The sequence below is a fragment of the Ammospiza nelsoni genome, chromosome 2 (genome assembly GCF_027579445.1).
Source record: "Ammospiza nelsoni isolate bAmmNel1 chromosome 2, bAmmNel1.pri, whole genome shotgun sequence".
Lineage (NCBI taxonomy): Eukaryota > Metazoa > Chordata > Aves > Passeriformes > Passerellidae > Ammospiza > Ammospiza nelsoni.
Window position 1 is genome coordinate 120273593 of NC_080634.1, and position 22766 is coordinate 120296358.

Here is a 22766-nt window from a genome sequence, read left to right on the forward strand (position 1 = left end):
GCAGTCACACAGAGTCTCAGGTCTGTGCTGGGTGTAGGATTTCCCAGGATCTGCAGGGAGTTGTGGCTGTGTTCCCCCAGGTGTGGCTGGATTTTAACCTGTCCCTTCCTCCCTTCCCTCAGCCCCCGACCGGCACGGACACCATGGTGAAATCCGGCGTCAGCACCAACATCAACACCAAGCACCAGTGCATCACTGCCATGAAGGAGTACGAGAGCAAGTCCCTGGAGGTCAGTGCAGGGGCACACAGCCCTACTCGGGCCTTTCTGGGCCTCAGCTATTGTCTGTGCTCATTAATGAACCTGCAATATCTGCATCACACACCAGAGGTGTTGTCAAGTAAAACAATTAATGCAACGCCACGTTAATTGCAGTTGGCTTTAGGTGTTTGATGCAGGTCTGGAGGAACTGAAATTCCATCTTGTTAGAAGGACATGAGGTCCTGTTGGGAACAGCCCTGCTCTGCTGAGATAGCAGCAGGATCCCAGGCAGAGCTCAGTTGCTTGATATAAACTAATATTCCCAAGGATTTAACCTGAGGCCTTCCCATTTGGGCTGGTTTGTTTGACCCTTCAAAACAGATAATTTATAAAATATCTGAAAAGGCTCTGGGATGTCAAGTTGAAGTAAAAACATGGATCTAAGTTCAGGTCCCGTTTTTATTGTTCTTATTTTTAAAAATGTGGGTGTTGCAGTTTTTCTTGAGCCTTCACCCTGGTGAAGATGGGGTGCTGTGTGAGTGTGGTAAGGACATTTGTCTGCCCTTGTCTTGGGTAGAAAGAGCTGGATTTTCTTCTAGGAACTCCGTTTGGAAGACTACCAGGCAAATAGGAAAGGGCCCACGAATCCTGTAGGAGCAGGAGCAACTGCTGGCTTGTTTGGCTCTTCCACTGCCACGTCCAGCACTGCCACAGGACTTTTTGGCTCTTCCACTACCAATACAGGCTTCTCCTATGGGCAGAATAAAACTGCTTTTGGAACCAGTAAGTACTGCCTGGCCCTGGTGTTCCTGTGAGTGCATGTGCAAATATTCTGTTAAACCATTTGGAATTCTGTCATGCAGAATGCTGAAACACTACTGTGAGCTCAGAGTTGTGCTGGTTGTATTGCCAGCATTCACTGGTTTAGCTCCTTGCCATAAGAATCTGTTTTCTTACTTTCTCTTGGAAAAATTGAAACAGCTGTTGGATTTTTACTAGGTTTTGGTGCAAATTGAAAAGTAAATAGATCATAGAATTCCAGAATGATTTGGGTTGGGAGGGGATCTTGAAGCTCACCCAGTCTCAGCCCGCCATGGCAGGGACACCTCCCACTGTCCCCAGTGTCCAGCCTGGCCTTGGGCACTGCCAGGGGTGCAGGGGCAGCCCCAGCTGCTCTGGGCACCCTGTGCCAGGGTCTGCCCACTCTCAAAGGGAAGAGTTTTTTCCTAGTACTGGATATTTGTGTTTGTGGAATTTGAGTGTAAACAGATCCAAATCCTCCAGGCTGTAGGAATGGAGGTGGTTGTTGGATGAGCAGAGACAGGACCCAGGGAACAGCTGGAGCTGGCCCAGGGGAGGGATTTAGGTTGGACTTTAGGGACGGGTTCTTGCCCAGAGGGTGCTGGCACTGCCAGGGATGCCCAGGGTGGGATTTGGGGGATCTGGGCAGGGCAGGGGTGGCACTGGGTGATCCCTGGGGGGTCCCTTTCCGCTCAGGATATTCTGTGACCCTTTTTGCTGTGTGCATGCTGGGGTGTGGGTGTGCTGGGCTGGCTCTCTAACTGCCCTTGCTGTTCCAGGTACGACCGGCTTTGGCATGGGCACCACCAGGGATGCCCAGGGTGGGGTTGGTGGGGGTCCCTGTAGCTCAGGGTATTCTGTGACCCTTTTTGCTGGGGTGTGGATGTGCTGGGTTGGCTCTGTAACTGCCCTTGGTGTCCCAGGTATGACCGGCTTTGACATGGGCACCACCAGGGATGCCCAGGGTGGGATTTGAGGGGTCTGGGCAGGGCAGGGGTGGCACTGGGGGATCCCTGGGGGTCCCTACAGCTCAGGGTATTCTGTGACCCTTTTTGCTGTGTGTGGATGTCCTGGGCTGGCTCTCTAACTGCCCTTGCTGTCCCAGGTACAACCGGCTTTGGCACGGGCACCACCGGGGGGCTCTTTGGGCAGCAGTCCCAGACCACGAGCCTGTTCAACAAACCCTTTGGCCAGGCCACCACCACGCAGAACACCGGCTTCTCCTTCGGGGGCACCAGCACCCTGGGCCAGCCCAACACCAACACCATGGTAAGAGGGGCTGCAGCTGCTCCTGCTGGGCACGGGGGCTGCAGCATTGGGGTGTGCCTCACATTCCACTGCCATGGGGTTGAAGCAGCGTGCTGAGCTCTGGAGGCTGTGGGGCAATGAGGAACCTCCTGGCAGTCAGCTTTGTTCTGACAATTGGAGAACAGCCAGCTGTTCACAAATCCTGTACCCACTCACCTCCTCGAGCAGCTGCCCTCTAGCAACTCCTGTGCTTCTGATCATTTTCACACAGACAGTGCCATTCCATTGTCAACCTTCTTTGGGAATTCAATCTTGGGCTTTCTGGTGATAAATGAGCAACACTTGGGGGCTTTTGTGACAGAAAGATTCTACATAGTTGTAACTTGTATGACTAGAGGCTTTGGCTCCAGATATCCTGTGTTCTTTGTGAATTTGTTGTGACTTCTCATAGAAAACCCTGTGAAATGTTTCTTTTCCATCTCCCTTGCTCAAAGCGATGAGGAAATTCCAATATCCTTTAAATCTTGTAGCATAAATTTTTGGGGTTTTTCAATTTCCTTTTAGTAACTAATTTTTTGGAGGAGGACTAAAGCTTCTGGAATGCTCTTCACTTGTCCTCTTCCCCCAGCACGAGGGCAAACGCAGCATTGTTTTATTTCCTGGTTCTGTGTGTTGAATCTGTCGTTGTCAGTGCTGGACTTGGAAAAGCCTGGGAGCGTTACCTTAACCTGGTTCCTTTTTGTAGGGTCTCTTTGGGGTCACCCAGCCCTCGCAGCCTGGAGGCCTTTTTGGGACAGCTGCCAATACAAATGCTGGGACTGGATTTGGAACGGGAACTGGCCTTTTTGGACAAGCCAACACGGGATTTGGTGTTGGTGGTTCGGTATGTCTGTGCCTCTGTAACAAAGAGAGAAAACCAAGCAGAGCCCTGTTCTGGGGTGCTGACTGCACAGAAGTTGTGTCAGCTTAGGAGTTAGGATGTCTGAGATACAAAAGTCAGGTGGTTTGCTGGAAACTGGAGGATAAACAGGTGTAGTAGAGCCATTTTTTTAACAAGTGATGTGTGGAGTGATAAAAGCAGCAGGAGATACTGAGGCTCTCAGTGACTGGAGTGCCTCAGCATAGGGTTGTAAGTTGTGATGGACCAGAACCAACCTTGGTTTTTGATACTCAGTCATTTTGGTTCTGGTGGAGCAAAAATCACAGGATCACTGAGATTGGAAAAGTCCCTTTAGCCCCTTGAGTCTGACCCTAGCAGCTGCTTTTGGGGATCTTGCGGGTGGCTTGGGATAACCCCACTCATGGGAGGGTGGGCTGGGGGCTCAGCTGTGCTTGGCTTTAGTTCTGCTTCCCTGCCTGCAGCCAGACACCGATACAATTCCTGTGGTGTCAGCTTCCAGGTTTCCACATTGCTGTTGTTTTCCTTTCAGACCCTGTTTGGGAACAAGCCTGCTGGATTTGGAGCCACCACGACCAGCGCTCCCTCGTTCGGTACCACCACGGGCGGGGGCCTCTTCGGTAACAAACCTGCTCTGAGTTTAGGAGCCCTGCACACCCTTCCAGTCTGGAGACAGGGGGGAAAGTGTGGTTTCAGTCATTTAAATCTGTGCTGTGTGCACCACACGCTGCAGAGGGCACATGCTGGGTACGGTAGTGTTGGAATTGTCAGGTGAACGATGCCCTGGCACAGTGCTGGGTGCTGGGTTGTGCCTCTCTCTTGGTGGGGCTCCCTGACTCAGGAAGTAGATGGTCAAATGCCACTGTTTTGGTGAGTCCTTAAGGGAATTTTCAGCCTGGGTTGGCCAGGAGAGCCCCTGGATCCCCTGGGTTGGCCCCTGGGTTGGCCAGGGGAGCATTGGGAAGGGCATTCCCAGCAGGTGAGGCAGGAGATCCTGCTCCTCTGCTGAGCTCCAGGGAGGCTCATCTGGAGTGTCCTGTTCAGTTCTGGGCTCCACAGCTCAAGGAAGACCAGGAGCTACTGGAGAGGGTCCGGGGAAGGCCACAGAGATGATTTGGGATCTGGAGCATCTCTGGTGAGGAGAGGCTGTGGGAGCTGAGCCTGGTCAGTCTGGAGAGGGGTAGGCTGAGAGTGGATCTATCCATCCACCCAAATACCCCATCCATTCACTCAAATACCCCATCCATCCACACACATCTCTCCAGGGGTTCCAGACTCTGCTCAGTGGTGCCAGTGGCAGGACAAGGAGCAATGGCCAGGAAGTAAAACACAACAATTGCAGCCAGCCTGAGGCAGAACTTCCTTCCCTGGAGGGGCAGAGCCCTGAAACAGCTGCCCAGGGAGGGGCTGGAGTCTCTGGAGACATCCCAAACCCCCTGGGCACGTTCCTGTGTCGCTGCTGCAGTGACCCTGCCTGGGCAGGGCTGGGCTGGGTGGACCCTTCCAGCTTCAACCATCTGTAATTCTCTGGTTGAAAACTCTTGAAATTGAGGATTCAGGGAGTAGAGGGGTTTGTTAGGAGGCTGTGACACAGTAAGTAACACAGTTTGTTAGGAGGCTGTGACATAGTTGGCACAGCAGCACTGGGAGAATTGGGGTAAGACCTGGGCTTGGGCAGGTGTCAGGGGATCCTGCACTGCAGTGAAGGTGAACTGAGTCAGCTCCAGTTCAGCTGGTGGCTGTTGTTGTCCTGGGTGGTGTGAAGGACCAAAGTCCTGAGGAGCTGCTGGTGTGTTCTTGGTGGCTCTGATGTGAGAGCTGATGTTGGCTGGGTGTGACTGAGCAGGAGGAATGTGTAGGGATGGCTGAAGGGAGTGGCACCTTCTGTCAGGGGACTCTGAAATCTCTCCTGCCTTTTAAATTCTGGATTTCAGAGCAACAGAACAGTGTCTCTGAGAGTGAGTAGGAGGGGGCTGGACCCTGCCATCCCTGTCCTGCAGTGCTGTTTTGTGTTGGTTATTTAAAGGCAGTGGGGCCTGCCATGCCTTTAGCTGCTGTGCCAGCCTGCCCATTTAGACGGGGAAGAACTCAAGGCTGATCTTTTAGGTCCTTCCCAAATCAGGCTCTTTGTAGTTCTCCGTGCTCTGAACCAGGGCAGCCCCTTGGCAAGCAGGGTTGGACTGTGGTGAGCAGTCCTGGGCAAACCTCCCAGGGCTGTGAAAGGTGCTTTTGAGTTCTTGTTCTGCTGCTCAGGAACTCCATGGCCCCACAGAGTGTTGGCACTGTTTGGTGGAGATCAGCCTTTGCAGTGTGTGGTTTTGGCTTGCCTGTGTAGAAGTTTATAGGAGGAGTGGAGCTGGATTCCAAGGGGTTGGTGCACACCTGCACTTTTTCAGTTTAATCCTGGCTTTGTATACTAACCAAGCATGGGATGGGGTCAGCATCTGCAGTAGAACTGAGCTGATTTGGGCTCCATCTGGTAGATTTGGGGTGGCCTTGTTGCAGCTACAGCTGTGCCCTTGAACTGTGCAGATCTGAGTTCCTACCTGCTCTGTGGTGAGGGTCAGAGAAATGGGTGTGTGATATAAACAGGATGGATTGAGGTTTGTTCCCTCCAGGCACTCAAACCACCCCAGCATGTTTTACTCCATTGCCAGCTAGAGCAGCTTCATGTCAGCTCTGCCTTTCTGGGAAACTCTGAAGTTTGTAACAAGCTGAAAAGCCTAAGAAGGCAGACCCACATTTTTCTGTGCTGCTTTAATGCTATATTTATAACTAAAATGTGTTTATTACCAGTGAAGTCCCTTCTAGCTGATTGCCAGTTTAACCTGCACTGCTGGAAATAGTGAGAAATTTGGCTTTGGCAGGGCTCTTGGACCCTGTGAGGCTTATTTATTTAAATACATGCTTTTAATTTCATCTCTAATGAGCTGCTCATTCTGTTGTTGAAGGTTTTGGTGCCAACACTGCTGGAAATAGCTTGTTTGGAAATAAGCCTGCGACTGGGACTCTGGGCACTGGACTTGGAACAGGGTTTGGAACAGGTAAGCAGTTTCCCAGGTCATTCCTGGGCAGCTCCAGCCCTCAGGCTGCAGTGCAGTCCAGCCTGGGCATTGCCTGTAGCTGAGTTAGGAAAGGCTGGGTGTGTTTGAGCTTCAAGCCAGGATGGCTCAGGGCAGCTCCAAGGGGAGCTCCTCAGCACAGTGCCAAGTGGCCTGGCAGAAACTGGGCATCACTGGTGAGGTCCTCTGTGCCCAGAGCCTCTGCTGCCTGCAGCATCCATGGGCGTGGAGAGTGTTTCCTGCAGTCCAGCAAGTTCTGTGTTGTGCCTGTGAACTTGTCAGAGTCTGTGGTAACTGTGCCCTCTCTGTCACAGCTCTGGGGGCAGGACAGACGTCCCTGTTCGGGAACACGCAGCCAAAGCTGGGGGGAACCCTGGGAACAGGAGCCTTTGGAGCCCCAGGATTCAACACATCCACAGCCACCCTGGGCTTTGGGGCCCCTCAGCCTGCTGTAGGTGAGTGCCATGAGCCTGCTGCCCATGTGCCTGAACACAGGAGCACTCCCTTCCCAAAGGGTTTGGAATGACAAAACATCTCCTTGGCGCCACTTCTGTTCTCAGTCACAGTGCAGACGGTTAATGACCCTTGTTTTGCTAGTTAAAGGTGTATTTTAAAAGGAATTCCAAGTTGCCTTACATGCCCAATAATTGCACCTATTTTAGAGCCTTGTCTTGAAGATTAGTAAATTTCCCAAATTGAATTTAGGGCAGCAAGAATAGATGTGCACAATGAAAAGTAAGGGAAGGGCAGTATTGGATTTTTCAGTACTTCCAGATAGGGGAGGCCTAGAGGGCCTTTAGTAACAGGAATGCGGTGGCTTTGGGACAAAAATCAGACCCAGTTGTCTCCAACTCTCCTCCTGACTTCCAGCAGACCCTGACAATAATAAGCTGTTGTTCTGAGAGTGGTTTTGTTCTTTGGGAGTGCCTACATCCATCCTGATTTTCTGGGAATTAGGATTAAGCTGCTTTTAGTGGCTTGAATGTTTCATGGGGTGGGTGAAGTCTTAGAGCATTTCAATAGGAATCAAAATAAAATGCTTTAAGACAGAGACAAGATTTAGAATCCCTTGTAGAGGGGACTCTAGACCTGTATGATTGTAGTAGCAGTAATGTCAAAATTCTGCATGAAGTATTTTCCCCGCACGCCCCTTCAGAAGCCAGCTGGATTAGTTGAATGTTCTGGCAAGCCAGGCTCTTGCCACTGCTCTGTAGCTCTCTGTGCCCTCAGCTTTTCACCCATGAGACCTCAGTGAATATGGTTGGACACTGTGATGGAGGAAGGAGATGTTCTGGGCACTGCTGTGTGCTGCCTGCCCTGGTTCTGTTCCCAGAGCTCTAAAACTGCAATGCTGCTCCTTTTGTAGCTCTGACAGACCCCAACGCCTCTGCAGCCCAGCAAGCTGTCCTCCAGCAGCACCTCAACAGCCTGACCTACTCCCCCTTTGGGGACTCCCCACTCTTCAGAAACCCCATGTCAGACCCGAAGAAGAAGGAGGAGGTGAGTGCCCATCAGCACTGGACTCATTTTATGGGTGACAGTTGGAATTGCTTGGCCTGTGTGCAGTCCTCATCACTTCAGTGCACACTGAGCAGCCAAGGAAGTTGCCCTCTGTGCTCTCCCAGTGGTGCAGTGGCTTTTTACCCTCCAGGGCACAAAGTGCTTGATTTTATCCAGTGGAAAGTGCCCTGTCCATGGCAGGGGTGTTGGAAGTATATGATCTTCAAGGTACTTTCCAACGCAAACCATTCCATGATTTCCTCCTTTTGCCTGCATCACAGCCTTGGCTATGGAGTTCCTGGGCTCCCTGCTGCTGAGTGGGAATAAAGATGGATCATTGTTAATGCTTGGAAAATAATTGTAGTGCTTTGCTTAGGACATCCCTGACAGTCTTTGAGAAACCTTTCCCTGTTGCTTTGTTCAAGAGATGATGAAACAAACACTTTCCAGGCTTTTGAGAGGGTAGGGGAGGTTCTGAGTGTCTGCTGCCCCTGAGCAGATTCCAGGGGCTGGAGGTGAGTCCAGCCTGGCAGCTGGAGCCCAGGCTGCCCATGGGTCCAGGCTGATGGCTGGGGCTGTGCATGCATCCAGGGTACACATGGGTCCAGGCTGATGGCTGGGGCTGCCCGTGGATCCAGGCTGCCCATGGGTCCAGGCTGATGGCTGGGGCTGTGCATGGATCCAGGGTACCCATGGGTCCAGGCTGATGGCTGGGGCTGTGCATGCATCCAGGGTACCCATGGGTCCAGGTTGATGGCTGGGGCTGTACATGGATCCAGGCTGCCCATGGGTCCAGGTTGATGGCTGGGGCTGTACATGGATCCAGGGTACCCATGGGTCTAGTCTGATGGCTGGGGTTGTACATGGATCCAGGCTGCCCATGGAGCCCAGGTTGATGGCTGGGGCTGTACATGGATCCAGGCTGCCCATGGATCCAGGCTGATGGCTGGGGCTGTACATGGATCCAGGCTGCCCATGGAGCCCAGGCTGATGGCTGGGGCTGCCCATGGATCCAGGCTGCCCATGGAGCCCAGGCTGATGGCTGGGGCTGCCCGTGGATCCAGGGTACCCATGGAGCCCAGGCTGATGGCTGGGGTTGTACATGGATCCAGGCTGCCCATGGATCCAGGTTGATGGCTGGGGCTGCCCATGGATCCAGGCTGCCCATGGAGCCCAGGCTGATGGCTGGGGCTGTACATGGATCCAGGCTGCCCATGGGTCCAGGCTGATGGCTGGGGCTGTACATGGATCCAGGCTGCCCATGGAGCCCAGGTTGATGGCTGGGGCTGTACATGGATCCAGGCTGCCCATGGAGCCCAGGCTGATGGCTGGAGCTGTACATGGATCCAGGGTACCCATGGAGCCCAGGTTGATGGCTGGGGCTGCCCATGGATCCAGGCTACCCATGGGTCCAGGCTGATGGCTGGGGCTGCCCATGGAGCCCATGGATCCTGGCTGATGGCTGGAGCTGTACATGGATCCAAGGCTGCCCACGGACCCAGGCTGCCCATGGCAGGGGCTGTGCAGGGAGCCCCCTAACCTGGGTGCAATTATTGCTTCCTTGTGCTTACCACCCCCTTTGCCTTTCAGGGCCCTTTTTAGGCCTGGAGCACCCTAAAGCTCTGTCCCCATGCCTGAGGTTTCCACCTGTCCCTCTCTCTGTTCCAGAGGCTGAAGCCAACCAATCCAGCAGCCCAGAAGGCCCTGACGACCCCCACCCACTACAAGCTGACCCCCCGCCCCGCCACCAGAGTGCGGCCCAAGGCCCTGCAGTCCGCGGGCTCGGCCAAGTCCCAGCTCTTTGATGGGCTGGATGATGATGAGCCCTCCCTGTGCAATGGAGCCTTCATGCCAAAGTGAGCTGCTCTTTTGTCTCTGTGTGACAATCTTCTGGAAACTCCTGTGTATTACCTTGAATCTCATGATTTTGTGCTCTGGTTCATATTGGAAAAACAATAACAAGTTGTCTGTAAGGCTTCACTAGAACTGTTTTCTGTAGAGGAGGGGAAAAGGGTCAGCTTAATTCTGAAGGCCAAATAAGCTGTAAAATGAGGTCAGTCCATGATGGGAGCAAAGCTCCTATAAAGTCACTGAGGAATTCTAACAAGAAAAGCTTGCACAGTGTAGGTACTTCCTGCTCCTGAACTGGGAGTGTCAACAGTTTGCTCATGCCCTAAGTATGGAGGCAGATTTCTGGTGCTTTTATCCCAGCCCTAGTTCTGTTTCAAATCCACAGATGTTTCTGTGAGAAATAAATCATGGATCTGCCCAAGTAAAGCTTTGGGTTCAGTTTTTAGGTACGTCAGTGGCAGTCGAACAGAAGAGGGGTTTTGAAGTGTTTGGAGTTGAGTAGAAACAAAGGGCTAAAAGATTAAAGTGACCCTGCTGTAAAATGAACCTGCACCTGTGGGCCAAACCTTCTGTGTTTCTAGAAAGGCTGGTTTGGGAAACAGGGAACACTGTGGTTTGAACTTGGGCTTTGAGCCTTTCACTGGCCTGTGCTTTTTACACCTCTATATAAACCAGAGCCTCGAATGGAATTCCCCAAAAAATTTTAGGATCTCTTATGGGAGACTTGATATGTCCTGGGTCTGGGAACAGGTCTTAGAGCTGGTTCCTGGTCCCTGGAGCATCTGAATTAAGTACAAAGTACCCATGTATGCAGTGGATAGATCCACATTTCCCTTCCTTGGTGTATCCTGTGTTTAGGAAGAGCATCAAGAAGTTGGTTCTGAAGAACCTCAACAGCAGCAACCTGTTCTCTCCCGTGAGCCGAGAGAATGAGGACCTGGCGTCGCCATCGGAGTACCCGGAGAATGGGGACAGGTGAGTGAGTCACCCTGCAGGGCTTGTCCTCAGACATGCAGACTGGTTCTGCCTGTCCTGAATTACTGCTGGACAGCAGCCCCTTCTTCCCAGGGATGTCACTTCACTGTTCATTGGAAGCAGTTGACCTGCTGGGAGATGCATTTCCTCCCGCACTAACCATGTGTTCCTGCTGTGTGGGCAGTGCCAGGTCACCCCACCCAAAATCCAGGTCAGGGAGCAGGAACTTAGGTTGTGGATGAGTCTCTCTTCCTTGCCTGTAGCAAGAAACCAGGATATTCCTTGAGGGAAGTGCTAAATATGACTCTGAGGGGAGAGAAACCTCTGCTGGTCAGTCCTCAGTGATGTGGGAATTGCAAGGGAGCTACACTGATCCTCGTGTCTCATGTTTCTCTTTTCTATATATGTCTTTTGTACAGATTACAGTGAGGAGTCTCTAATGCTGTATCCTCCCCCACCAAAATCCAGAAATTCTAACCTCCTCTAAAAAACCTGTGGCCATATTTCAGTTGAACTCTGATTTTTGCCTTGGTTTTCTTTTACTCAGAGTCTGGAAAAAACCTGCTCAACCCACCATGTTGATTTTATTGAAAGCTATAAAATAGGAGCTGCTGTGGGAGTGAGGTCACCCTGGCCCTGTGGGCAAAGGGTTTGGAGCTGTGGGGTTGCTGTTACACTGCCTTTTGAGGCTTCTCTCCATCCTGAGCTCCTGTTCCACTCAGCTCTGCTCAGGGCACGTGCCTTAGTCCCCAGCCTGTGGGGCCTGTCCCAGTCTCACCACTGTCCTTGCTGTAGTGGGAGCCTCAGTGGCACTCAAGCAGGAGCAGAGGGAAGGGGAATAATCACCAACACTGCAGTTGGTGTGGTCCTGTTTGCTCTTTGTGTAGAAAGAGCAGAATTTTTATCATAGAATCACAGAGTGTCCTGAGCAGGGAGGGACCCACAGGGGTCACCAAGTCCAGCTCCTGGCCTGGCCAGGAATGCTGGTGTAAGTCCCTGGGAATGAAATAATTCACATTATCCTTCCTCTGCCCAGGTTCTTCCTGTCGGTGCCTCCCGAGGAGAACCACAGGCAGGACGGGGAGCGGGAGGAGGAGGAGGAGGCCCACGAGGTGACCAGGTTTTACACCAACCCCATTGCCAAGCCCATTCCCCAGAGCCTGGAGGGCAGCGGGCACAAGCCCCACTCGGGCGTGGACGACACCATCGTGGCGCTGAACATGCGCGCGGCGCTGCGCAACGGCCTGGAGGGCAGCAGCGAGGACGCCTCCTTCCAGGAGGATTCCCTGCAGGAGGAGTGGGACAAGGAGATCGAGCCTGGTCTCCAGCAGCATCCTGCAGGTGAGGCTGCCGGGGGCAGCATTGCGTGCGGGGTTTGCTGCTCTTGGACACCCTTGGCTTTTGCTCTTTTCCCTCCTCCTTCCGCCAGAATACAAATGCTGCTTTTCTTACCTAGTGCAGAAATTTTATCTGCTGAGTCAGTGGGCATTTAAATTTTATCCTCCAATTTTATATCACGTGTGTCAGAGTTTTTTAAACTTGAGAAGGTAAAGGGAAAAGATTTGTTAATACTCCCAGCTGACACTTACGTGGCATGTAATGAAACCGGCAGGTGATGTGTGCAAAAGAAATGTCTCTAGACATTTTGTAGATGCAAAATGCTTTTGGGAAGTAGGAAGATCATTAGACAAATTATTAGATGAAGAAGAATTGGAGCCTGTTAAATGTAGAAGAAGCTGCAGTTTGGTCAGCAGTGCCTGAGGCCCCAGGCTACTAAAGCTGGGAGAGTGTTTCCTTCAGGTGTTGATACATTTGCAGTTTTTCTTCTCCCTGCGCTCCTTCTTCCCTTTCTGTTTGCACACCTGCTGCTGCCTGGCAGGTGCCTAGGCAGAACCTGCCAGGGCGCTTGGTTTAAATGTGCTCTGGAGGCTGTGGAATGAAGGTGTTGTGGTGTCTGTTGGCTTTGCTTGCCCTGATTCTCAGTTCCTCTGAGGCTTACAGCTGTTCAGGCTGGCAAAAGAAATGGGATAACAGTCTGGCAATGTTGATGCCTTGCTGCCAGCCCTGTTCTCAGGGAATGTTGTGTTGCAGGGATTGTGCTGACACGAGCTGGCTATTACACCATCCCGACCCTGGAGGAGCTGGCCCGGCTGACCAACGACAGGAAGGAATGTATCGTGACAGACTTCACCATCGGCCGCACGGGTGAGAGCCCCAGCCTCCCTGGGCCTCCCTGGGCCTTCACCCTGACAGGGATCCTGAAGCTGCAGAGCCTCAGTTCCCAACCCTCAGTCTGACTGCCACCAGTGCCCTTGCTTTGGCAGCAGTTGGTATCAATGTTTTGTAGGATTTTAGGATAAAATAAATCCCAGTATCACAGATTGATTTGGTTTGGAAAGGTCATTAAAGCTCATCCCATTCCATGGGCAGGGACACCTTCCACCATCCCAGGGTGCTCCAAACCCTTTTCAACCTGGCCTTGGACATTTCTAGGGATCCAGGAGCAGCCCCAGCTGCTCTGGGGCCTGCCCACCCTGCCAGGGAACAATTCCTCACTGCCAAGATCCCACCCAGCGCTGCCCTCTGGCACTGGCAGCCATTCCCTGGGTGCTGTCCCTGCAGGCCTTGTCCCCAGTCCCTCTGCAGCTCTCCTGAGCCCCTTTAGGCCCTGGCAGGAGCCTGCCCTTCTCCAGGTTGAACATTCCCAGCTCTCCCAGCCATTTGATATTGGTGTCAAAGTTGATAATGCTCCTCCAGAGTTTTCTCAGGGGGAAGGATGTGTCACTTTGTCTGGGAGACACACAGGGCTAGGTGGGGACAGAGGGAGCACAGCAGGAATGTGAGCTCTCTGGCATATTACTTTTCACAGTTTTAATTGTGACTTTTCACAATGGAATTGACCTTTTCACAATTTTAATTGTGACCTTTTGGGTTGTTGTGCAGGTTATGGATCGATATACTTTGAAGGAGAAGTAAATCTAACAAACTTAAACCTGGATGAGATTGTACATATCCGGAGAAAAGAAGTTATTGTTTACCCTGACGATGAAAAGAAACCTCCCATTGGGGAAGGGTTAAATAGGTAAGTAAGGATGAATTTTAGAGCCCTTACAGTCTGCTGTGCTTGCAGGCTGCAACCAGGAGACAAATCCAAATGGTGCATTTGGTTTAGAGTGTCATTGAGTTCCTTCAGATTTCTGAGCCCCAGATTGGGTTTGAGAGCCGATACAAGTTTCCCTGCGTGGGGCTGTGCTCTGCTCCCTGGGCAGGCTCCCAGCCCCTGGTTGTGAGCCCGTTGTCCTTTGGCAGGCGGGCTGAGGTGACCCTGGACGGGGTGTGGCCCACGGACAAGACGTCGCGGTGCCTGATCAAGAGCCCCGAGCGGCTGGCAGAGATGGACTACGAGGGCCGGCTGGAGGCCGTGTCCCGCAGGCAGGGCGCGCGCTTCAAGGAGTACCGCCCCGAGACCGGCTCCTGGGTCTTCAAGGTGAGCCCTCAGCATCCCCAGATCAAGGCATTTCTGGCTCATTTCTGGCTTTGGACAGCTGTCTGGAGTCCCTGGGCTCTGGTGAGAAGCGTCCTCACCGAAGCAGCTCCTCGTTCCTGGGAGCGTTCAAGGTTGGATGTGGCTTGGACCAACAGACCAACCTGCACTAGTGGAACATGCTCCTGCCCATGGAATGAGTGAGCTTTAAGGTCTCTCCCACTCCAAACCAGTCTGCAGTTCTGTGGTGAAAGCTGTAGCCCCAGACCTGCCTAGAGCAGGTGGTTTTGTACTACACATAATCAATAACACATGCAAAATGGATGGGGCTTGAACCAACAGACCAGCCTGCACTAGTGGAACATACCCCTGCCCATGGAATGAATAAGCTTTAAGGTCTCTCCCAGTCCAAACCAGTCTGCAGTTCTGTGGTGAAAGCTGTGGCCCCAGACCTGCCTAGAGCAGGTGGTTTTGTACTACACATAATCAATAACACATGCAAAATGGATGGAGCTTGAACCAACAGACCAGCCTGCACTAGTGGAACATACCCCTGCCCATGGAATGAATAAGCTTTAAGGTCTCTCCCAGTCCAAACCAGTCTGCAGTTCTGTGGTGAAAGCTATGGCCCCAGCCCTGCCTAGAGCAGGTGGTTTTGTAATACATGTAATCAGTAACACATATGAAATCATACAATTCCCAAGCACTACAGCACTGAACTGTCATCCCAGAGTCCACGACAGCTGATAAATTTTAAAACAGCAGCCTCTGTATAGAGGCAGAATTTGTTGCAGGTGTCCCAAGAGTTGTGTGTTAGGACGCCTGTATAGGGCACAATTACACCTGCCTGGTGTTGAGGCCTTCCAGAGATTTCACTGCCAGGCTGTGACACGTTTGTCCTTCTCCTTAACACAGGTAGCACACTTTTCCAAGTATGGCTTGCAGGATTCTGACGAGGAGGAGGAAGATCGTCCTTTAAAAGTGGACACCAAGAAGTTAAAGACCACCCCTGTGCCACCCCCAGGGCACCTGCCACCCCAGCAGATGGCCCTGAACGGCAAACCAGCGCCCCCGGCTCAGGTAGAAGGAGAGCAGTGCCTAAAGGGGGTTGATGACACGGAATTTGGAGAATAGCTGTGCCTGGGAAGGGGGTGGTTGGAGTAACGTGCAATCTGGAGAGTGAAGCCTCACAGAAACTCTTCTGAGCTCTACCTGAGTGGCTGCGTGTTGTTTTCCTTTGAGACACTTGACATTGCAGACTAAGGATGGGGCGGGGAGGCTTTCAACCCTTGTTTCTTGTTTGAATTCTAGTCTGAGTTTGGCAGATTTGCACCTCTTCTGGAAGAACCCTTGTTTTTGTGACTATTAAATGCACGCCCGTAATGCCACCGCCGTGTGCTGCCTGCCTGGACAGTGATGCTGTGCACTCAGTTGCCTTTACCACCATTAGTGTGCAAGACTGTCTGCTTTCCATTTTAAGAATGTGCTCTATTTTTATTAAAATAATACTTTTTGTAAGGCTGGCTATATGCTGGCTTCGTAAACATATTTGTGTTGGATGTGACTGCTTTAAACCTTTGCAAAACATCCTCAGTGCTGGGCCCATCTTACACAGCAATGTTTGATCCACAGGCACTGTTTGATCTAGTTCACTGGGAATAGCAGGAGCTCAGGTGGGCAAGAGGCCAATGGCCCCTGCCCCTGGAATGGCACAGCCATGGTGTGGGCACAGCCCCAGGGCAGGGATGGTCCCCCAGGGCAGGGATTGTCCCCCGTGCTGAGCACTGTGTGACACCTCAAAAGAGAGTGTCCAGTTCTGGAAAGAGAGCCCTGGAGGGGCTGGAGCGTGTCCAGGGCAGGGAACGGAGCTGGGAAGGGGCTGGAGCCCCAGGAGGGGTTGAGGGAGCTGGGGAAGGGGCTCAGCTTCAAAGGGGGCTCAGGGGGATCTTGTGGCTCTGCACAGCTCCTGACAGGAGGGTGGAGCAGGAAATGGCCTTGGGTTGTGCCTGGGGAGGTTTAGGTTGGATATTGGGAAAATTTCCTCCTGAAAAGGGCTGTCCAGCCCTGGCACAGGTTGCCCAGGGCAGTGGTGAAGTCACTTCCCTGAGGGGTTCCACAGCCTGTGGATGTGGCACTTGGGATGGAGTCAGTGGTGGCCCTGGCAGTGCTGGGGCATGGTTGGACTTGGGGGCTCAGAGGCTTTTCCCACCTCAGCAGTTCTGTGCTTGTAACACAGAACTCCTCCCTGGTACCCAGTGCGAGTCTCTGCTGACCATTTGTGTGGTCAGAGCTCTCCGGGCAGGTGAGAGAGCCCTCAGGACCCTGATCCCTGTTAGCAATTCCAAAGCGCCATCTGCTCCCCGGGCAGAGCATCCTGCTGCTGGGGCAGGCTGGGGCTGCCAGCTCTGCTGGGTTCTGCATGGAGAATCCCAGAGCAGTGGCCAGCTGCTGCTCCAGCTCTCACAGCTAATTAACACCCACTCATCCATCCCTCTGCTCGAGTGGCTCCTTAATTATTTGCATTTTGAGCTGCACACGTGGCTGCCCAACAGCATCACTTCAGCTCCCCTCCCTGCTTCATGTTCAGAATGGGGGACCAGAGCTGAGCTTTTAAACACTCAGGAACACTGGAAATATCACTGATATATTCAAATATATCAGTGTACTTAGCAAAAACTCCTCCAGATTCATTAACCTCTCTGACTTGCATAACATTGACTTAGGTTTTAATTTCTGAAATTAGGAAAAACATCAGTTTCCCAAAGCCCTAAGGAGCATCATAGCATCACTTAAAACGTCCCAAACACTTGGTGTAGAACACATCTGGTAATACTGTTGTTTGGGCTGTAAGAAGCATTTAGTATCTAGACTTGGTTTTTGCTTTGTCCTCCCTCACTAAGTTAAATATTAATGACTTTATTAATATTGCAAGGGAGCTTGCTGCATTAAAGCCCAATGAAGGGAGCAGTGAAACTTGTGTGTTTGTAACCATATTTTGACTTGTAAATCTGTTCCACACGTGGGGCCAGGCTCAGATTCTGCATCTGCCACTCAGTTCTATCCTTACAGCCCCCCACAGGTGATTTTATCTCAGCTGAGACCCTTCACCCCATCCTGGCTGGTTCTACAGAGCTAAGCACAGCCTTGTGAACGTGCTCCTTAATTCCTGAGCAGGATTCCCAGGACACTCCCTGCCTAGGCCTCCTCGCTCCTGTTTTTGCATCACTTCACTGCTCTGTACTGTTTTTGCTGGGAAGCTGGAAGCATGAGGCTTTCACAGGACACAAAGCTGAATGTTAATTATCGGGATGGCTAAACTAGAGCCGAACCAGTACAAGGGAGCTCAGGTCCCACAGAGCCAGCTGGGCAAAAGTACAGCCCATGTGAGCAGTTAGCCATGGAATCATGGAAGGGTTTGGGTTAGAGGGACCTCACAGCCCACTCAGGGCCACCCCTGCCATGGCAGGGACACCTCCCACTGTCCCCAGTGTCCAGCCTGGCCTTGGGCACTGCCAGGGAGGCAGGGGCAGCCCCAGCTGCTCTGGGCACCCTGTGCCAGGCCCTGCCCATTACAGTATCCATGAGAAATGCAGATCTTGGTGGAATGTAGGCTCTGTGGCTGGAGTTTGTACCACATGGGATGGATCTGGGAGGAGGGGAGGGAGGCAGGCAGGGCACACAGAGCTCTCCCTCGCTGGGCACGTGAGAACCACTGCTGAAGAACAGTTCTCTGAACTGAATGGCAGAACTGGGAAAACTCCAGGAGGGCACCGCTGCTGTGGGACTGCTCCTTCCCTGGCATGGCACACCCTGAAGGTTCTGTGTGTCCATCCCTGCCCTTGGTGTGCAGCCTTGGCAGAGCCCTCCTGGGAGCCGTGGCTGTGCTGGCTGAGCTGTGCTCTGTGGGTGTGACCTGGCCTCTGTATCCGCAGCCCCTGGAGCTGGAGCAGCTGGGCAGGCTGGTGGAGCTGGACAGTGACATGGCAGACGTCACCCAGGAGCCAGCCCAGGAGCCCTTGGCAGAGGATGCCCTGGCCGAGGAGCAGGAGGCAGTGCCAGCGTCCACGCACATCGCGTCCACCCAGGGCATCAACCCCTACGTGCTGCAGGTCAGTGTCCTGCCCTGCTCTCTGGGAAGTGAGGGGAGCACTCCTCAAGGATGCTTTTGTGTCCCCAGGGGAGGCAGGTCAGTGTCCTGCCCTGCTCCTTGCTGGGAAATGAGGGGAGCACTCCTCAAGGATGCTTTTGCCTCCCGAGGGTGGTCACACACCAGCCTGCAATGATCAGGGCATCCCGTGGAGTGGGACTGAGCTCACACCATACCTCTGTTCTGGGGAAACCCCACACGTGGAGACATGGAACACCTTAAAGCCAGAGCTCAGTTTCCAGAACTCTGCCCTGCGGGCACTGGGATAAGCTGGACTGATACCAGAAGAGCTGCCTTGGTCCCCTTCTGCCTTGGTAGATAAAAACATTTTGGGGTAATGGGTCTTGATTTGGGGCTTGGTGTTGGTGCTTTTATTTCACAATACCACAGAAGATTTGGGTTGAGAGTAATCATAAAGCCCATCCCACCCCTGCCATGGCAGGGGCACGTCCCACTGTCCCCAGTGTCCAGCCTGGCCTTGGGCACTGCCAGGGATGCAGGGGCAGCCCCAGCTGCTCTGGGCACCCTGTGCCAGGGCCTGCCCACCCTGCCAGGGAACAATTCCTCATGGCCAAGATCCCATCCAGCCCTGCCCTCTGGCACTGGCAGCCATTCCCTGGCTCCTGTCCCTCTCCAGCTTTGTAATTTTTGTGGAAGGACAGAACCTTGAGCACTTCTGGGCTTCTCCCTGTAATGACAAATAGACCAGAAGTTACTCCTTAAGCTGACAAACAGCAGACAGAGCTGAGATCTAAGAAATGAGGATTATTGTGGGATGTCATCCTATCCCCATTGAGTCCTGTGCGCTGATGTAACAAGTAGTTTTAACCCCATCCATCAGGCAGCAAGCCTGAGCTGTGCCTGCACTGTTCCTTGGAATGTTTGCATCATGGCTGTGGTGTTTGGTCATGTGCTGCATGTAGGAGTTTTTTGGGTGGGAAGAGCTATTTTGATGAGCTTAGTGAGCTGCAGCTGTGGGAGGGATTGCTGATGTTCTGGCTTGGCTTCCCACATCCTCAGATCATGAAAGCTTCCTTGCTTGCTGATGATGACGACCTGGATTTGATCCTGGATTATCCTGGGAAGCAACCTGTCAAGATGGACACTTCCCAAGATATCTGCTCCCCAAGGCTTCCCATTTCAAAATCACAAGGACAGAAAAGACACTCAGGTATGGTGAGAAACCACAGGTTGTGCGAAGAAGGGTGAATTTAACATGAACAGGCAAAACCATGGGGTCTGCAGCAGTTCTTTCCTGCCACTCCTCCCTCCTCTGCTCATTCCGTGCTCCAGCACAAGCCCTGCCCTGAATGCTCCAGTGCCTGGAGCACCTCCTCACCTCTTCTGATGCTTGCACTGATCTTTTAACTTCTTTTTTTCTTTTCTTTTTTTTTCCTGCTTGTCTGGATTTTTCCCCCCTTTTAAGATCTCCCAGAGGCACCAACTTTGCAGCGTGGTTTGGAGGTGGCCTGTGGTGGCTCTGCTGTGGTGGGCACCAGCTGTGCCCTGCACAGGGCAGCCCCTACCAGATTCCCCCACTGCCCAAACCTTGCCCCTTGCACCCAGTGCACCCACTAAGTGGTGCTTTCCATAGGGATAACGAGGAATACGTCTGGGAACAAGCAGGAAGGTGCTCCCTGATGGAGGAAACCCATTAATTCAGATCTGTTAGTCAATTCAAAGCCCACATGACTGGCAGGCACAGCCCTGAGGTGTGTGTGAGCCCTGCTGGTCCGTGTGCAACCCCACTTCTGTCCTGATGTCCTGATTCTGACATTAAATCAGGGACTCCCTTGGGAATGGCCCAGTTTGGGCTGGGGCTGTGCTGCTGGGAGCACCCCTTGTGTTCCTGTGGGCAGGGCTGGAGGGTCAGTGGGGCTCAGCACTGCACACACTCACACTTGGCTCCATGTTCCCATCACACCATCCAGGCCTTTGTCACTGGCTGTTCTGGGAATTCCTGAAATCCCTTCAAAGCCCAGCAATGCCCTCTGAAACACGGCTGCCCTTCCACTGACCGTTCTTGCTGCTTCTCCCCACCAGCTGCTGGGCTGCTGCAATCCAAGTTTGCCGGCGTCCTTTCCCAGGCACCGAGTGCTGCCGTGGCAGATGCCAAGGGCCTCAGGACTTTGGACAGTGCCCCCTCTGCCGCCCTGTGGTCGCCGCTGGCCTCGGCCTTCGCGGTGCCCGCGGCCGTGCCCGAGGTGCAGGTGAAGACCGTGGGGGCGCGCAGGCAGCGCGGGCTCGTCCCCCTGGAGAGATCCATCACCTACGGGAAGGGGAAGCTCCTGATGGACATGGGACTCTTCATGGGCCGCTCCTTCCGCGTGGGCTGGGGCCCCAACTGGACGCTGGCCAATTGTGGAGATCAGCTGAGCGGCTCCAGTGAAACAGAGGATGCTCAGCTGGAGCCCGTGGAATACGGATTCCTGCCCACCCCCGTGGCTCCCAAATCGTGAGTAGTGCTTCCCTTCAGGATGGATGGGACAGGCTCGCTCTCCATGGCTGGCAGAATCCACTGTTCCTTCTGGCATGCAGGAGTGGTGCAAGATGGGGTTAGCCATGGAGATCTCCTTCACGGCCTTTCTCCACAAAAATATCTCTGTCAAATCCTGGAATAACCACCCCAGGTTGTTCAGGGTCCCAAAGCCTGTGAGTAGTGCTTCCCTTCAGGATGGATGGGACAGGCTCGCTCTGCATGGCTGGCAGAATCCTGGTTGCAGATCACTGTTCCTTCTGACGTGCAGGAGTGATGTAAGATGGGGTTAGCCATGGAGATCTCCTTCATGGCCCTTCTCCACAAAAATATCTCTGTCAAATCCTGGAATAACATAATAAGAGGATTTGGTTTTTCTTTTTTATCAAACAAATAGCACTGTTACCCAGCACAAGGTTAAAGAGAAGGGTTAAAGTTCTTGTCCAGAAAGCTTCCAATCTCTTGGTTCCCCCTGAGGATGTCTGCCCTACCTAAGGAAGTTCTAGTTCAGCTTCTCAGCTCCCAGACACCTTCATACTGCCTGTGCATCCAGCAGCACGTGGGCCTTTAGGGGTCTCCATACCTGAACCAGACTGGAATATAGCCCAGTCCCACCATTGAAGTGCTCCAGAAAGCTTGTCTGGATGTTCTCCAGCATATGTGAAGTGCTGAGGAATGAGCTGGGGTGAAGGTGTGCTTGCTGCCTCTGCAGAGTTCAGTGAGTCACAGTTTACTTACCAAATCACAGAAGGTTTGGGTTCAGACACTTAAAGACCATCCTGTTCGAACCCTCTGCTGTGGCCAGGGACACCTTCCACTACTCCAGGTTGTTCAGGGTCTCAAAGCCTGGCTCCAAATCCCAGACTCTCACCAGGATCTTCATGCCTTGGGTCATGTTTTACTGTCGGGTTAATTAGGACAAGCTGCAGGATGAGCTGCTCCACTTGCATGGAGAACATGCAGAACTTTTGCTACTGGGTCTATCTCCCCTTTTTCTCCAGACTCACAGAATCCCCTTTCAAAGTTCACGTGGAAAAGTTGAGCCTGGAACAGTGGAGATTGGACAGAGACAAGGAGCTGTATCTCACCCCTCTGGAGATAAAGCTGAAGCACACCACTGTCCATATGGATGAGCCCTGTCCTCTCCTGGCCCCCAACCCTGGAGTCTCTGCTATCCATGACTATGCTGACTGGGCCAGGAAAGCATCCGAGGATCCCACTGTGGCAGAGAGTGAGTACAGAGTGATCTTTCTCACTGAATGGTTTGGGCTGGCGCAGCCCTCCCAGCCCATGCAGTGCCAGCTGTGCCCCATGGGCACCTTGTCCCCAGCCCAGAGCACTCAGTGCCACCTCCAGGGGACACCTGCAGGGATGGGCACTGCAGAGCTCCTGGGCAGCCCCTGCCAAACACAGTGGGGAGAGGGAACCCTCCGGGGTGGGGACAGTGAGCCCTCCAGGGTTGGAGACAGTGAACCCTCTGGAGTGGGGACAGTGAACCCCTCCAGGGTGGGGACAGTGAACCCTCTGGAGTGGGGACAGTGAGCCCACCAGGGTGGGAGACAGTGAACCCTCTGGAGTGGGGACAGTGAGCCCTCCAGACTGGGGGACAGGGAACCCTCCAGAGTTACCCTCACGTGAGCCCCTCTGAGTTCTGTGCTCGCACTGCTGACACTGGTGTGTGTCCCCACAGGCGTTGTGAAGCACTGGTGCCTGGCCTGGACGTTGTGTGAGGCCATCTGGGGCAAGCTGAAGGAGCTGGAGGCCAGCCTGGAGGAGCCCAGCGAGTACGTGCTGGCGCTGGAGCGGCGCCGCGCCTTCTCGCGGTGGCTCTCGGAGACGGCGGCCGCGCGCATCGAGGAGGAGGTGGCGCTGGCCCGGCACGGCAGCCACGTCGAGGCCGTGTTCAGCTGCCTCACGGGCAAGAGGATCGGCGAGGCCTGCAGGCTGGCACAGCAGGCAGGTGAGCACCCCGGGCTGCTGGGCACTGCCCAGGGAATGGGCACGGCCCCGAGGCTGCCACAGCTCCAGGAGCCTTTGGCCGGCGCCGCCAGGGATGCCCAGGCTGGGCTTGGTGGGCTCTGGGCAGGGCAGGGCTGGCACTGGGGATCCCTGGGGGTCAGTCCC

At 53.4% G+C, this 22766-nt stretch overlaps 1 protein-coding gene across 8 annotated transcripts in view; it reads left to right on the top strand.

The window, feature by feature from the left end:
• Positions 1 to 22766, top strand: part of NUP98 (nucleoporin 98 and 96 precursor) — a 38513-nt gene that overhangs the window by 6826 nt on the left and 8921 nt on the right. For 5 of the 8 annotated variants that reach the window (XM_059493478.1, XM_059493481.1, XM_059493476.1 and 2 more), the window contains 20 exons: positions 123 to 230; positions 800 to 983; positions 2107 to 2270; positions 2995 to 3132; positions 3680 to 3767; positions 6099 to 6191; positions 6524 to 6664; positions 7576 to 7709; positions 9378 to 9565; positions 10419 to 10535; positions 11572 to 11876; positions 12627 to 12740; positions 13479 to 13617; positions 13845 to 14022; positions 14935 to 15099; positions 17952 to 18128; positions 19187 to 19337; positions 20210 to 20621; positions 21644 to 21873; positions 22333 to 22602. In XM_059493478.1, coding sequence (XP_059349461.1) covers positions 123 to 230; positions 800 to 983; positions 2107 to 2270; positions 2995 to 3132; positions 3680 to 3767; positions 6099 to 6191; positions 6524 to 6664; positions 7576 to 7709; positions 9378 to 9565; positions 10419 to 10535; positions 11572 to 11876; positions 12627 to 12740; positions 13479 to 13617; positions 13845 to 14022; positions 14935 to 15099; positions 17952 to 18128; positions 19187 to 19337; positions 20210 to 20621; positions 21644 to 21873; positions 22333 to 22602 — 3496 coding nt within the window. The remainder of the gene's footprint in view (positions 1 to 122; positions 231 to 799; positions 984 to 2106; positions 2271 to 2994; positions 3133 to 3679; positions 3768 to 6098; positions 6192 to 6523; positions 6665 to 7575; positions 7710 to 9377; positions 9566 to 10418; positions 10536 to 11571; positions 11877 to 12626; positions 12741 to 13478; positions 13618 to 13844; positions 14023 to 14934; positions 15100 to 17951; positions 18129 to 19186; positions 19338 to 20209; positions 20622 to 21643; positions 21874 to 22332; positions 22603 to 22766) is intronic. The other 3 variants (XM_059493482.1, XM_059493483.1, XM_059493484.1) reach the window with 3 other exon arrangements.